This window comes from Carcharhinus amblyrhynchos, chromosome 9, assembly GCF_965287045.1.
Source record: "Carcharhinus amblyrhynchos chromosome 9, sCarAmb.v2.hapA, whole genome shotgun sequence".
Lineage (NCBI taxonomy): Eukaryota > Metazoa > Chordata > Chondrichthyes > Carcharhiniformes > Carcharhinidae > Carcharhinus > Carcharhinus amblyrhynchos.
Genome location: NC_137332.1, coordinates 87,489,523 through 87,505,475, shown reverse-complemented (window position 1 = coordinate 87,505,475; position 15,953 = coordinate 87,489,523). Strand labels below are relative to the sequence as shown.

General features: G+C 45.9%; 1 protein-coding gene across 5 annotated transcripts in view; it reads left to right on the top strand.

Moving 5' to 3' along the window:
• tnr (tenascin R (restrictin, janusin)) overlaps positions 1–15,953 on the top strand; it is a 281,530-nt gene that overhangs the window by 215,395 nt on the left and 50,182 nt on the right. For all 5 annotated transcript variants that reach the window (XM_080196056.1, XM_080196057.1, XM_080196053.1 and 2 more), the window contains 3 exons: positions 477–596; positions 2,106–2,249; positions 6,760–6,890. In XM_080196056.1, coding sequence (XP_080052182.1) covers positions 477–596; positions 2,106–2,249; positions 6,760–6,890 — 395 coding nt within the window. The remainder of the gene's footprint in view (positions 1–476; positions 597–2,105; positions 2,250–6,759; positions 6,891–15,953) is intronic.

The following is a 15,953-nucleotide window of genomic DNA, read 5'->3' as shown; positions in this document are numbered from 1 at the left end:
ATGAGGGATCAGTGTCCAGTGTGGGGTGTGCAAGATGTCAGTGTCCAATGTGAAGACAGTGAAAAGGTTAGTGTTCAGTGTTGGCTAGGTCCAGTGTGGGGTCATTTCCAATGTACGATCAGTGAAGGGTCAGTTTATAGTTGGGTGTCAGTGAAGTGTCAATATCCATTGTGGGGTCAGTGAGGGGTCAGTATCCAGTGTGGGGCTACTGAGGGGTCAGTATCCAGTGTGGGATCAGTGCGGGTTTGTTATGATTTTGATTTTCAATAGACTGTAGTTTTTTTTTGAACATTTTCATTTGCTTCTTTATCTCTTTTCTTTGCCACTAAATTTTTTGTCTATTTCTAAGCCTTGCCTGTTCTGTCCTCATTCATTTGTCAAAGGCTTCATATAAGTTTTAGGTTTTTATTGGAATGTGAATACTCATTCACAGTCTTAATGGTGTTACGATGACTATTTTCCACATTCATTTCCAGCTATGGATAAGCCACTTGCTGTGCAGGTTGTCAATATGACTCCCACTGAGGCTGTGCTTGAGTGGATTGCACCTCAGGCCATGGTGGAGAATTATGTTATTGTTTTAACTCACAACCAAGGTAGGTGCTGTATCCTAGATTTCAGATTGTATTTTCTTACGTGTACCACCTCCCTGCATCACCCCCCCACCAACCTCTCTGTTCTCCATCCCGCTTCTAACATCCCCCTAGCCTCTGTAACTAAAAGAGAAAAGGCTGGGAAATTTCAACAGGTCTGGCGAGAGAAAAGAGCTGACATTTCGAGATGACTCTTTGTCAAAGCTAAAAGGCATAGCAAGTGGGAGATGTACGGTAAGAGAATGAAAGATGAACCACAGCCACAAAAACAAGGGGAAAGACTACTAATGGCAGTCTATAGGGAGAATAAAGAGTGTGGATGGCCAAACATCTCAATATGGTCTCCTCTATATCGGAGAGACCAAATGTAGACTTAGTGATTGCTTTGCTGAGCATCTTCGGTCTGTGCGCAGTCAGGACCCTGACTTTCCTGTTGCTCGCCATTTTAATACATGATCCTGTTCCCATGCCTACATGTCTGTCCTTGGCCTGCAGCAACATTCTAGTGAAGCTCAATGCAAACCGGAGGAACAGCACCTCATCTTCCAGCTAGGCACATTACAGCCTTCCAGTCTCAACTTCAAATTCAATAACTTCAGATGATTAGCTCTATCCTACCTCAACCCTTATGTTTTCATTTTATTTAATTTTCAACTGTTCTCTACCTCTTATTTCTTTATTGTCTTTCTTTTTTTTCCACCCACTCTTTTCTCCTATTTCATCTCCTCTTTTCTGATCTTTTCTCCCCCTTTGCTTCCCCTTTCCCCCTTTTTCTCCATTTTATCTCTCTCCCACCCATCTCCCCGCTCCTGCCACATACTTACCTGTCACACCTTACCTTCTGATTTCAGCTTCTCTGCTATTTGGTCTTTCACACCTTTTATTCACTCTATGGACTGCCATTAGCAGCCTTTTCCTTTTTTGGTTGGTTATGAATCATCTTTCATTCTCTCATCGTACCATATAAATATCTCCCACTTTCTACTTCTTTTAGCTTTGACAAAAGGTCTTCTGGACTTGAAAGGTCAGCTCTTTTCTCTCCTTACAGATGCTGCCAGACCTGCTGAGATTTTCCAGCATTTTCTCTTTTGGTTTCAGATTCCAGCATCTGCAGCAATTTGCTTTTTATCCTCTAGCTTCTGTACTCTATACTGGCCCTGGATTCTCCCTGCACTCTGTTTTCTTAGTGTATATACTGTGTACTCTCATTATTCCTATCCTATACTTTAATTGTATTACCATTTTATTTTCACTGTACACACTTGTGAAGTCTGTCTGTACACCTACTGTACCGACTGAAATTATCCTGTACTTACACTGCACTCTCCGTGTCTGAAAATATTCTCTGTGTACCTGCCTTTTATTCTGCTGTTTGTATACTCTGTGTCCTCTCTGTGCATTCTCATCATACCTACCCTTTACTGTGCTGTTTGTGTTCCCTCTCTACTCTGCACTCTCCCTGTGTGCCCTCTGTGTGCCCTCTGCTGATTTATACTCTTCTTTTGATTCCAGTTGTTGCTGACACCTTCCTTGCCGATGGGATGACCACACGCTATTGGCTGAGCAACCTCCAGCCTCTCACCAATTACTCTGTCACCGTCTACGCTGTCAGAGGCTCCATAACCAGCGCGTCTGTCTTCGTAAACTTCCTCACTCGTATGTAGCCCCTTCAATAATCCACAGTCTAGCAACAGATGCAGTCAGTGACACAGCATGATGGGGGAACATATCATAGATAGCATGCCTATAGAAGTTTGTTGTAGACAGTGAGGATGGATGTTACAGTTTGCAGAGGGACATAGATAAGCTGCAGAGATGGGCTGAGAGGTGGCAAATGGAGTTTAATGCAGAAAAGTGTGAGGTGATTCACTTTGATAAGAGTAACAGGAGTACAGAACGTAGGGCTAATGGAAGGACTCTTGGTAGTGTTGACGAGCAGAGAGATCTCGGTGTACATGTGCATAGATCCCTGGAAGTTGGCACCCAGGTTGATAAGGTTGTTAAGAAGGCGTACGGTGTGTTAGCTTTTATTGGTAGAGGGATTGAATTTTGGAGCTGTGAGGTCATGTTGCAACTGTACAAAACTCTGGTGCGGCCGCACTTGGAGTATTGCGTACAGTTCTGGTCACCGCATTATAAGAAAGATGTGGAGGCATTGGAAAGGGTGCAGAGGAGGTTTACCAGGATGTTGCCTGGTATGGTGGGAAGGTCTTATGAGGAATGGCTGAGGGACTTGAGGTTATTTTTGTCAGAAAGAAGAAGTTTAAGAGGTGACCTAATTGAGGCATACAAGATGATCAGAGGGTTAGATAGGGTGGACAGTGAGAGCCTTTTTCCTCGGATGGTGATGGCTAACATGAGGGGACATAGCTTTAAATTAAGGGGTGGTAATTATAGGACGGATGTCAGAGGTAGGTTCTTTACTCAGAGGGTAGTAAGGTCATGGAATGCCCTGCCTGCAGCAGTTGTGGACTCGCCAACGTTAAGGGCATTCAAATGGTCAGTGGATAGGCATATGGATAATATTGGAATAGTTTAGGTTAGAGGGTCATTAGATTGGTTCCACTGGTCGGCACAACATCGGGGGCCGAAGGCCCTGTACTGCGCTGTAATGTTCTATGTTCTATGGTCACTCTGTGGCAGGCGTGGCGGGGGGTGGGGGGGGGGGGGCGGGGGGGGGGTAGGGAATGTGGTGGGCAGCAGGAATTGGTGACCATCAGGCAACTAATAAGAAACAAGCAGTAGTGCAGGAACCCCCAACTAGCATTTGGTTAGAAACATAGAAAAACTACAGCACAAACGGGCCCTTTGGCCCACAAGTTGCGCTGATCATATCTTTACCTATTAGGCCTACCTATAACCCTCAGTCCTATTAAATCCCATGTACTTGGTTCTTGAATAGTGATGGTTCATCTGAGAAGTGCTTATTGAACCAAATCCTTGGCACCCTCAGCTGATGCTACAGGCATAAAGAATACAGATAATGATAGGACATTTTGCAGTGAGGGGAACAGACAAGCATTTCTGCACTCACAAACATCCAGGGTCAAGGATATTAGAGATTGGCTGCAAAGCTCTGAGGGGAAGGGTGTGGGATGGGGATGCATGCCTAGGTGATGGCCCACATTGGTACCAATGACACAGATAGAAAGGGGGAATTCTGCAATCAGAGTTTCAGGCGCTAGGGAGAAAATTAACAAGTGGGATTTCAAATTGAGTAATCTCTAATACAAGCAAGTACAGGATTAGTAGAAAGAAGCAGATAAATGCAAGGCAGGAAAGATGGTGCAGGAGAGATAGCTTTAGATTGCTGGGACATTGAGATCAGCTGGGAACTGATGGGACAGGCTGGAGGGGTTTCACCAAAATATAGCCAGTGTAAATTTCCTTGCAAAGTGGCTTGCTGGTGCAACTGGGGAGAGTTTAAACTTACAACAGTGGTGTGGGAGACAGGAGGTAAGATCAGAATGGGATACCATGGTTCACAGGGAATTGGGGATGGTGGGGGGAAGCTGCTAGCACCAGAGCAGGAAATAGTAAGTTATTTGGTGGGCTCGGATTAAGAGGGACAAAATGGAGAAAGAGGATGGCACAGAGAGGTCAGGGACAGAATCTATCAGGTGAGAGCTAAGGAACAAAAAAAGGTGCAATTATGTTGCTTGGTATCATCTAGATGTCACCATCTAGTGAGCGAAATGTATAGAAATAAAAGAATTCCTCAAATTTATTCAGGAACACTTTCTATGATAGAATGTTTCCAATGGTGTCAGGAAAAGCTCAGCAAATACAGACCAATCTGTTTAACATCAGTAGTGGGGAAAGTTCTAGAAACAAGGATTCAGTACAACATTAATAATCACATGGACCAATTTATTAATGAAGAAAAGCCAGCATAGATTTAACAAGGGAAAATCATAACTAGCTGGAGATTTTTAAAGAAATAACAGGGTCAATGATGGTAACATTGTTGATGTGGTGTATATGGACAGTTAATTTAGTGCCACAGAACAAGCTTGTTAAAGAAGTTATAGTTTAGGAAACAAAAAGGACAAGAGCAAGAGGGTAGAGACTTGGGGTGACAGGAGAAAGAGGAATGTTCAATTGATTTTTTTTCAAATAGGAAGATTTGCAGTGGAAGAATTGTGAACTGTGAGAACAGAGCAGAACACTAAAAAAATGATGGAGAAAAGGTTTGTGGAAAAGAGGGAGGTTAAACAGATATAATTAAACACAGATGATATGAAATCATTCATTTGATAGAAAGAGAAAAATTAAATACATCTCTAAAACAATTGGGAGAGCAGAAGGACCCTATTAAAAATGTCCATCGTGCATTGCAGATATCTCTGTGAGCTCTCCCTAGATTCCAAAATCTCTGTGAGCTCTCTCTCTATTCCAATATCTCTGTGACCTCTCCCTAGATTCCAGTATCACTGTGAGCTCTCTCTCTAGTTTCCAGTCTCACTGTGAGCTCTCTCTCTAGTTTCCAATATCACTGTGAGCTCTCTCTCTAGATTCCAGTGTCACTGTGAGCTCTCTCTCTAGATTCCAGTCTCACTGTGAGCTCTCTCTCTAGTTTCCAATATCACTGTGAGCTCTCTCTCTAGATTCCAGTGTCACTGTGAGCTCTCTCTCTAGATTCCAGTCTCACTGTGAGCTCTCTCTCTAGTTTCCAATATCACTGTGAGCTCTCTCTCTAGTTTCCAGTGTCACTGTGAGCTCTCTCTCTAGATTCCAGTCTCACTGTGAGCTCTCTTTCCAGATTCCAGTGTCACTGTGAGCTCTCTCTCTAGATTCCAGTCTCACTGTGAGCTCTCTTTCCAGATTCCAGTGTCACTGTGAGCTCTCTCTCTAGATTCCAGTGTCACTGTGAGCTCTCTCTCTAGTTTCCAATATCACTGTGAGCTCTCTCTCTAGATTCCAGTGTCACTGTGAGCCCTCTCTCTAGATTTCAATATCACTGTGAGTTCTCTCTCTAGATTCCAGTCTCACTGTGAACTCTCTCTCTCTGGTTTCCAATATCACTGTGAGCTCTCTCTCTCTCTCGATTCCCATATCACAGTGATCGGTCCCTCTGGATTCCAATAACACTGCAAGCTTTCTCTATATTCTGATATCACTGTGAGCTCTCTCTCTCTAGATTCCCATATCAGTCTGAGCTTTCACTGGTTTCCAGCATCACTGTGAGGTCTCTCTGGTTTCCAATATTGCTGTGTGCTCTCTCTCTAGATTCCACCATAACTGTGAGCTGTCTCTAGATTCCAGTATCACTGTGAGATTTCTCTCTGTTTTGATTCCGATATCACTGTGAGCTCTGACTAGATTCCACTATCACTGTGAGGTCTATCTCCCTAGATTCAAATAGAACTGTGAGCTCTCTCTATTTTCCAATGAGCTCTCTCTGTCTCTCTCCCTCTAGATTTCAGTATCAGTGTGGGCTCTCCCTCTAGATTTCAATATCACTGTGAGCTCTCCCTCTAGATTTCAGTATCAGTGTGGGCTCTCCCTCTAGATTTCAGTATCAGTGTGGGCTCTCCCTCTAGATTTCAATATCACTGCGAGCTCTCCCTCTAGATTTCAATATCACTGTGAGCTCTCCCTCTAGATTTCAGTATCAGTGTGGGCTCTCCCTCTAGATTTCAATATCACTGCGAGCTCTCCCTCTAGATTTCAATATCACTGTGAGCTCTCCCTCTAGATTTCAGTATCAGTGTGGGCTCTCCCTCTAGATTTCAATATCACTGCGAGGTCTCCCTCTAGATTTCAGTACCACTGCGAGATCTCCCTCTAGATTTCAATATCACTGCGAGGTCTCCCTCTAGATTTCAGTACCACTGCGAGCTCTCCCTCTAGATTTCAGTATTACTGTCAATTTTGTCTCTAGATTTAAATATCACTGTGACCTTTCTCTAGATTCCAGTATCACTGTGAGCTCTCTCTCTTGATTCCAATATCACTGTAAGCTCTCTGTCTAAAGTGCAATATTACTGAGAGCTCTCTTTCTAGATTCCAATAACACTGTGAGCTCTTTCCCTAAATTCCAGTCTCACTGTTAGCTCTCACTCTAGATTTCACTATCACTTTGAGTTCTCTCTAGATCCCAGTATCATTGTGAGTTCTTAATTCTGCTCTGCCTCTTCCTCACTTCTTCATGCCTCTGTTACAGCTCTGGATCCTCCGCGAAACTTGTCCATCAGTGAGGTTGGTCGAAGGAGCGCGCTGATCTCCTGGCTTCCCTCCCAGGCTGAGACTGAGAACTACGTGCTTGTGTACAAGGACAGGAATGGGCGGCGGAAGGTAGGTCTGTTTCTTTTCGGTAATATTGGTCATTCTGCCTGGTGTGTGAGCGTGAAATATGTGATGAGCTTTTACTGTGAAATGTTGCAAAAGTAAATGTTTGTGTGAAAGAGGGAGAAAGAGAGCGTCTCAGCCCCCATTACCATTTCCTGTTTTCTCCAAGTTTGTCCATTCCAACTTCTCTCTAACCAGCAAGCTTCTTTCCCCTTTAACCTTCTGCCTGTAGTCATGCCAGCCTGGATGGGCTATAAGTAAGGGGAGATATGAAGAAGTCAGGAAGTTACTTGGACAAATAAACTGGAAGGAGGCGCTCTTAGGGAGAAGTACCGAAGGAAGGTGACGGATATTCAAGGAATGTTTGTCTGGAGCTATGCATGACAACGTTCCGATGAGACAAGGGGGTTTTGGTAGGTCGCGGGAACCGTGGTGCACGAAGGCTGTGTTGAACCTAGTCAGGAGGAAAGGGAAGGTGTACAAAAGGTTCAGGGAACTAGGAGAGGTTAAGGATCTTGAGGAGTATAAGGACTGTAGAAAGGAGCTTAAAAGGGAAATTAGGAGAGCCAGAAGGGGTCATGAGAAGACCTTGGCGGGTAAGATTAAGGAGAATCCCAAGGCCTTCTATAAATATGTGAAAGGTAAAAGGATGAGAAGAGAAGGGATAGGACCTATAAAAGGTGAAGGGGGAAAGGTCTGTGTGGAACCAGAAATGGCAGAGGTGCTTAATGAGTACTTTGCCTCAGTATTCACGGTGGAAACTGATCTGGGAGATTTTGCTACGGATTTGCAGCAGATGGAAAAGATTGAGTTTGTGGATATTAAGGTGGAGGATGTGTTAGAGCTTTTGAATTCTATCAAGATAGATAAGTCGCCAGGACCAGATGGGATGTACCCCAGGATACTGTGGGAGGCGAGGGAAGTGATTGCAGAGCCCCTGGCGATGATCTTTGCGTCGTCAATGGAGACGGGAGAGGTTCCGGAAGATTGGAGGATTGCGGATGTAGTCCCTATTTTCAAGAAAGGGAACAGAGATAGCCCGGGAAATTACCGACCGGTGAGTCTGACCTCAGTGGTTGGTAAGCTGATGGAGATGCTTCTGAGGGACAAGATTTACGAGCATTTGGAGAGGTTTGACATGATCAGGAATAGTTAGCATGGATTTGTCAAGGGCAGGTCGTGCCTTACGAGCCTAGTTGAGTTCTTCGATAATGTGACTGAACACATTGACGAAGGAAGTGCAGTGGACGTAGTGTACATGGACTTCAGCAAGGCGTTTGATAAGGTCGCCCATGCAAGACTTCTTGAGAAGGTGAGAGGGCATGGGATCCAAGGGCCTTTGGCCTTGTGGATCCAGAACTGGCTTGCCTGCAGAAGGCAGAGAGTGGTTGTGGATGGGTCTTTTACTGAATGGAGGTCAGTCACCAGTGGAGTGCCCCAGGGATCTGTTCTAGGACCCTTGCTGTTTGTCATTTTCATAAATGACCTGGATGAGGAAGTGGAGGGATGGGTAAGTAAGTTCGCTGATGACACAAAGGTCGGTGGTGTTGTGGATGGTCTGGAAGGATGTCAAAGGTTGCAGCAGGACATAAATAGGACGCAGGACTGGGCGGAGAAGTGGCAGATGGACTTCAACGCGGATAAATGCGTAGTCGTCCATTTTGGCAGAACCAACAGGATGAACGAGTACACTATCAAGGGCAGGAGTCTTAGTAGTGTTGAAGAGCAGAAGGATCTTGGGGTCCGGGCCCACAGGACTCTTAAATCGGCCTCGCAGGTGGAAGAGGTGGTCAAGAAGGCGTATGGTGTACTGGCCTTCATTAATCGAGGGATTGAGTTTAGGAGTCGGAAGATAATGCTGCAACTTTATAAGACCCTTGTCAGGCCTCATTTGGAGTACTGTGTGCAGTTCTGGTCGCCTCACTATAGGAAAGACGTAGAAGCTATTGAAAGGGTACAGAGGAGATTTACAAGGATGTTACCTGGATTGGGAGGCATGCCTTATGAAGTTAGGTTGAGGGAGCTGGGTCTCTTTTCCCTGGAGAGACGAAGGTTGAGAGGCAACCTGATAGAAGTTTATAAAATGTTGAGAGGAATAGATAGGGTGGATTCTCAGAGGCTATTTCTCCGGGTTGAAATGGTCACTACGAGAGGACACAGATTTAAGTTGCGGGGAGGAAAGTACAGAAGTGATGTTAGGGGTAAGTTTTTCACTCAGAGGGTGGTGAGTGAATGGAATCGGCTGCCGTCAGTGGTGGTGGAGGCGAACTCGCTGGGGTCTTTTAAAAGACTTCTGGATGAGTATATGGGGTTTTATGGGATTGGGGGTTATAGATAGGTCTATAGATTGGTAGGTGTTGATGTGATCGGTGCAACTCGTGGGCCGAAGGGCCTGTTTGTGCTGTAGTGTTCTATGTTCTATATGTTCTAAGTACAGACTGGTGCAAACTGGTGACCAATGATAACCACAACCCATCCTATTAGTTCTAGCACTGAATGGTTGAGCACTGAGGTTCTTGAAATTCATATTAAAGATAAACTGAGTGTGCCAGAGCAGGCGGATCTGCTTGTTAGCTCCTGAATATCTAGATGGTACAAGATCAACGTAGGCTGCTTTTGCCCTGCATATAGCAACAAGGTTGGATACTGGTTCTTATAGTTACGCCCTATCCTTTCCCCATTTAGTCGCAGCTACTGCTGTTCAATCAAAATCAATTCGCACAGTAATACCACAGATCAGGACCCAGACTCCCTGATATGCAATCATCCTGCTTTCCTGTTCCCTGGAGACTTCCTTGCTCACTCCCCCACTCTCTGCCCCACTCAGTGCCTTGGGCACTGCCCTGTCCACATGCTGCCCTGCCCTATGCCCTGCCTTGTTCCCCATCCTCTATCCAACATCTACCCAACCCTCTGCCACCCATCCTCCTGCTTCTCTGTTTGCTGCACCCATTGCTGCCCCTCTCGCCAACCCATGTGCTGCCCTGCTCGCTGACATACTTGCATTCGGGGTGGGGGGGGGGGGGGGTTGGGGGAGTGAATTATTGGGGATCGGGAGAATGGATCTGTGGGGATCGGGAGAATGGATCTGTGGGGATCGGGAGAATGGATCTGTGGGGATCGGGAGAATGGATCTGTGGGGATCGGGAGAATGGATCTGTGGGGATCGGGAGAATGGATCGCTGGGGATCGGGAGAATGGATCTGTGGGGATCGGGAGAATGGATCGCTGGGGATCGGGAGAATGGATCGCTGGGGATCGGGAGAATGGATCGCTGGGGATCGGGAGAATGGATCTGTGGGGATCGGGAGAATGGATCTGTGGGGATCGGGAGAATGGATCTGTGGGGATCGGGAGAATGGATCTGTGGGGATCGGGAGAATGGATTGGTGGGGATCGGGAGAATGGATCGCTGGTGATCAGAGGAGTGAACTACTAGAAAATGGGTTGATGGGGATCAGGGGAATGGATCGTTGGAGTGAATCACTGGGGAAACTGGAGTGAATTACTTGGGGTCTGAGGAATAAAGGACTGGGGGGATTGTGGAAGTGAGTCATAGTGAACTTGTGGTTTGAATCACTGGGGATCTGGGGAGTGATTCACTGGGTATTATGGAAGTAAATCACTGGGGATTGGTGTAAATTACTGAGGATCAGACAATTTGCACCCTGGGAATTGAGGGTGTGAATCACTGGTAATCCAGGAAGTGAATCACTGGGAATCGTGGAGTGGATCACTGGGAATCGTGGAATGGATCACTGGGGATCAGGGGATGGATTCAATGGGGATCGGAATGTGTGAATCATTGCGGATCTGGCAAGTGAATCACAGGATCTGGGCTAAATCACTGTGGAGTGGAGGAGTGACTGTGAAAGTCAGGCGATTGAATCCCCAGGGGAGTGGATCACTGAGAATTTGGGAAATGCAACATCAGGGATCTGGAGAATGAGCAATTGGGAAACGCTAGGGATCATCCAAGTGAATTACTGGAATTCCGGTATGGTAATCAGGTGAGAGAATGATGGGGTGGAGGAGTGAATCACTCTGGATGTGGGAAGCGATACACTGGTGACCTGGGGAATGAACCATTGCAGACCAGAGGATGAATCAGTGGATATCTGGGGGTGACTCGTTTGAAATTGTGTGATTTACAATTGGGAGTGATTTACTATGGATCTGGGAAGGAGCTGATTGGGGATCATGAGGAGTGAATCATTGGGGTCAGGGGAGCCGATCACCAGGGATGCTTGGATTAAATCAGTGGGATCAGGAAATAAATCACTGGGGACTCTGAAATGAGTCACTGTGCATGGGGAAGTAGATCACTACTGATCGTGGGAATCACAGGGGATCATGTGAGTTAATAACTGGAAATCTAAGGAGTGAATCATTGGGGGGGATATGGGGAATGATTCACTGGGAATATGAGGAGTGAATCACATGGGCCCAGAGGATGAATTACTGTGGATCGGCAAGTGAACTATTGTGGATCGGGACGTGAATTACTGGGGATCAGGGTAGTGAATTACTGTGGATCGGGACATGAATTACTGGGGATTGGGGTAGTGAATTACTGTGGATCGGGACATGAATTACTGGGGATCAGGGTAGTGAATTACTGTGGATCGGGACATGAATTACTGGGGATTGGGGTAGTGAATTACTGTGGATCGGGACATGAATTACTGGGGATCGGGGGGAGTGAATTATTGCGGATCGGGACATGAATTACTGGGGATTGGGGTAGTGAATTACTGTGGATTGGGACATGGATTACTGGGGATCGGGGGGAGTGAATTATTGCGGATCGGAGGAATGGATTACTGGGGATCATAAGAACATAAGAACTAGGAGCAGGGGTAGGCTATCTGGCCCCTCGAGCCTGCTCCACCGTTCAATAAGATCATGGCTGATCTTTTCGTGGACTCAGCTCCACTTAACCACCCACTCATCATAACGCTTAATTCCTTTATTGCTCAAAAATTTATCTATCCTTACCTTAAAAACATTCAATGAGGTAGCCTCAACTGCTTCACTGGGCAGGCAATTCCACAGATTCCTTTGTGTGAAGAAGTTTCTCCTCAACTCAGTCCTAAATTTGCTCCCCCTTATTTTGAGACCATGCCCCCTAGTTCTAGTTTCACCCGCCAGTGGAAACAACTCCCCTGCTTCTATCTTATCTATTCCCTTCATAATCTTATATGTTTCTGTGAGATCTCCCCTCATTCTTCTGCATACCAATGAGTATAGCCCCAGTCTACTCAGTCTGTCCTCATAAGCTAACCATCTCAACTCGGGAATCAACCTGATGAATCTCCTCTGCACCCCCTCCAGGGCCAGTATATCCCTCCTAAGGGGATCAAAACTGTACATACTCCAGGTGTGGCCTCACCAGCACCTAACTGCAACATAACCTCACTGTTTTTAAACTCCATCCCTCTAGCAATGAAGGACAAAATTCCATTTGCCTTCTTAATTATCTGCTGCACCTGCAAACCAACTCTTTGCAATTCTTGCACAAGGATACCCAGGTCCCTCTGCACAGCAACGTGCTGCAATTTTTTACCATTTAAATAATAATCCATTTTACTGTTATTCCTACCAAAATGGATGACCTAACATTCACCAGCATTGTGCTCCATCTGCCAGATCCTTGCCCACTCACTTAAAGTATCTATCTCCCTTTGCAGACTTTCAGCGTCCTTTCACACTTTGCTCTGCCACTCACCTTAGAGTCATCTACAAATTTTGACACACTACACTTGGTCCCCAACTCCAAATCATTTATGTAAATCGTAAACAATTGCGATCCCAACACTGATTCCTGAGGCACACCACTAGTCATTGATCGCCAACGAGAAAAAAACCGATTTACCCCTACTCTTTGCCTTCTGTTGGTTAACCAATCCTCAATGAATACTAACACATTACCCATAACACCATGCTTATGTAGTAGTCTTTGGTGTGGCACCTTGTCAAATGCCTCATTGAAATCCAGATACACCACATCCACAGGTTCCCCATTGTCCACTGCGCATGTAATATTCTCAAAAAATTCCACCAAATTAGTCAAACATGACCTGCCCTTCATGAACCCATGCTGCGTCTTCCCAGTGGGACAACTTATATTTCGATGTCTTGCTCTTTCTTCCTTGATGATAGATTCAGGCATTTTCCCTACTATAGAAGTTAAGCTAACTGACCTATAGTTACCCGCCTTTTGTCTACCTCCTTTTTTAAGCAGTGACGTCACATTTGCTGTTTTCCAATCTGTGGGAACCATCCCAGAGTCCAGTGAATTTTGGTAAATTACCACTAATGCATTTGCTATTTCCCCCGCCATTTCTTTCAGTACCCTGGGATGCATTGGGCCAGGAGTTTACCTTTCGCCCCATTAACTTGCCCAACACTACGTCTTTCGTGATAATGATAGTTTCTAGGTCCTCAGCTGCCAAAGCCTTCCTGTCATCAGTTTTTGGCAAGTTTTTTGTGTCTTTCACTGTGAAGACTGACACTAAATACAGCCCAATGCCTCAGCCATTTTCTCATTTCCAGTTATTACATTCCCATTCTCATCCTCTAAAGGACCAATGTTTACTTTAGCCACTTTTTTTTTTGTTTAAATATTTGTAGAAACATTTGCTATCGGTTTTTATATTCTGAGCTAATTTACCATCAAAGGAGTGAATCACTGGGAATCGGGGGAGTGAATTACTAAGGATTGGGAGATTGAATTACTGGGAATTAGGAGCTGAATTACTGGGATCGGAGCAGTGAATCACTGGGAAGTGGGGTGTGAATTATTGGGAATCAGGGTAGCAAATCCCTGAGGATTGGTTGATAGATTCACTGGGGATTGGGGAAATGAATCCATAGGGATCCAGTAGTGAAGCCCTGAGATCCGGGAAGTGAATCTCTGGGCATCCAGAGAGTGAATCCCTGCGTATTTAGGAAGAATAGGTGGGAGGAAAAAGGGGGGGGGCGTAGCTCTGCTGATTAAGGATAGCATCAGGGTGGTAGCAAGGGATGATATTGGAGCCAAGGAGCAGAAACTGGAATCGTTGTGGGTAGAGATTAGGAACAACAAAGGGAGGAAGACGCTGGTGGGTGTCGTCTATAGGCCCCACAATAATGATCTGGAGGTGGGGCGGGCTGTTAACGCGCAAATAAGTGTGGCGTGCAGGAATGGGACGGCTGTAGTTATGGGGGATTTCAATCTGCATATTGATTGGTCGACCCATGTTGGATGCGGTGGGCTCGAGGAGGAGTTCTTGGAATGCTGCCGGGATAGTTTCCTTGAACAGTGTGTGTTGGAGCCGACAAGGGAGCAAGCTATCTTGGATCTGGTGTTATGTAATGAGGCGGGTAGAATTAGGGACCTTGCGGTGAAGGATCCTCTTGGGGAGAGTGATCATTGTATGGTGGAGTTTCTGGTGCAGATGGAGGAGGAGAAAGTGGGTTCCCGGACGTGCGTCCTTTGTTTGAATAGAGGGGAGTACGGTAGGATGAGAGAAGAATTGGCGAATGTGGACTGGGAGAGCGCGTTGGAAGGTAGGTCTGCTGAGGAGCAGTGGAGGATCTTTAAGGAGATCTTTCTTGGTGCTCAGCAGAAATTTATTCCGATGGTTAAAAAGGACAGTAGGAGGAGAGGTAATAAGCCGTGGATAACGAAGGAGGTGAAGGAAAGTGTCAAATTAAAAGCGGAAGCGTTTAGAGTAGCTCAGAGTAGTGGGCGAGAAGAGGATTGGGAGAGGTTTAAATGTCAACAAAGATTGACAAAGAAGTTGATAAAGAAGGGTAGGAGAAACTATGAAGCTGGGCTAGCGCTTAATATAAAAAAGGATAGCAAGAGTTTTTATAAATATATAAAAAGGAAGAGGCTGGCTAGGGTGAACGTTGGTCCCTTAGAGGATGAGAAGGGGGACTTAGTGGTAGGGGATGGGCAAATGGCTGAGGTCTTGAATAACTTTTTTGTTTCGGTCTTCACGGAGGAGGACGTGAATAATTTGCCGGGTGTTAGAGATGGAAAGGTGGTAGGACTGGAGGGTCTTAATGACATTACTGTTACTAGAGAGGCGGTGCTCGACAGACTGGAGGGACTGATTGTGGACAAGTCCCCAGGACCGGATGGAATGCATCCGAGGGTTCTGAAAGAAATGGCGGAGGTGATAGTGGATGCCTTGGTGGTTATTTTCCAGACGTCGCTGGACTCCGGGGAAGTGCCGGAAGATTGGAAAACGGCTAATGTTACGCCGTTGTTTAAGAAGGGTGCCAGGCAAAAGGCAGGGAATTATAGGCCGGTTAGTTTAACGTCTGTTGTAGGTAAAATGTTAGAATCCGTCATCAAGGAGGAAATAGCGAGGCATCTTGAGGGGAATTGCTTGATAGAGCAGACGCAGCACGGTTTCGTTAAAGGGAAGTCGTGTCTGACAAATTTACTGGAGTTCTATGAGGATGTGTCTAGGGCAGTGGATAGAGGAGAGCTGGTGGATGTGGTCTTCCTGGATTTTCAGAAGGCGTTTGACAAGGTACCTCACAAGAGGTTATTGCAGAAGGTCAGGGGACATGGAGTTGGGGGTAGGGTGTTAGCGTGGATAGAGGATTGGTTGTCAAATAGGAGGCAGAGAGTGGGGGTCAACGGGTGCTATTCGGATTGGAGGATGGTGACTAGTGGAGTGCCCCAGGGGTCGGTGCTGGGGCCTCAGCTATTTACCATTTATATAGATGATCTGGAGGAGGGAACCGAGTGTATAGAACATAGAACATAGAACATTACAGCGCAGAACAGGCCCTTCGGCCCACGATGTTGCGCCGACCAGTTTTTTAAAAAAAAACACTGACCCACTAATCTAAATCAATCCCTTTTCGTCCATAAACCTATCCACAGATCTCTTAAACGCCCCCAAACAAGGCGCATTTACAACCGCAGCAGGCAGGGCATTCCAATCCCTCACCACCCTCTGGGTAAAGAACCTACCCCTGACATCCGTCCTATAACTACCCCCCCTTAATTTAAAGCCATGCCCCCTCGTGCTAGCTTTCTCCATCCTAGGAAAAAGGCTATCACTA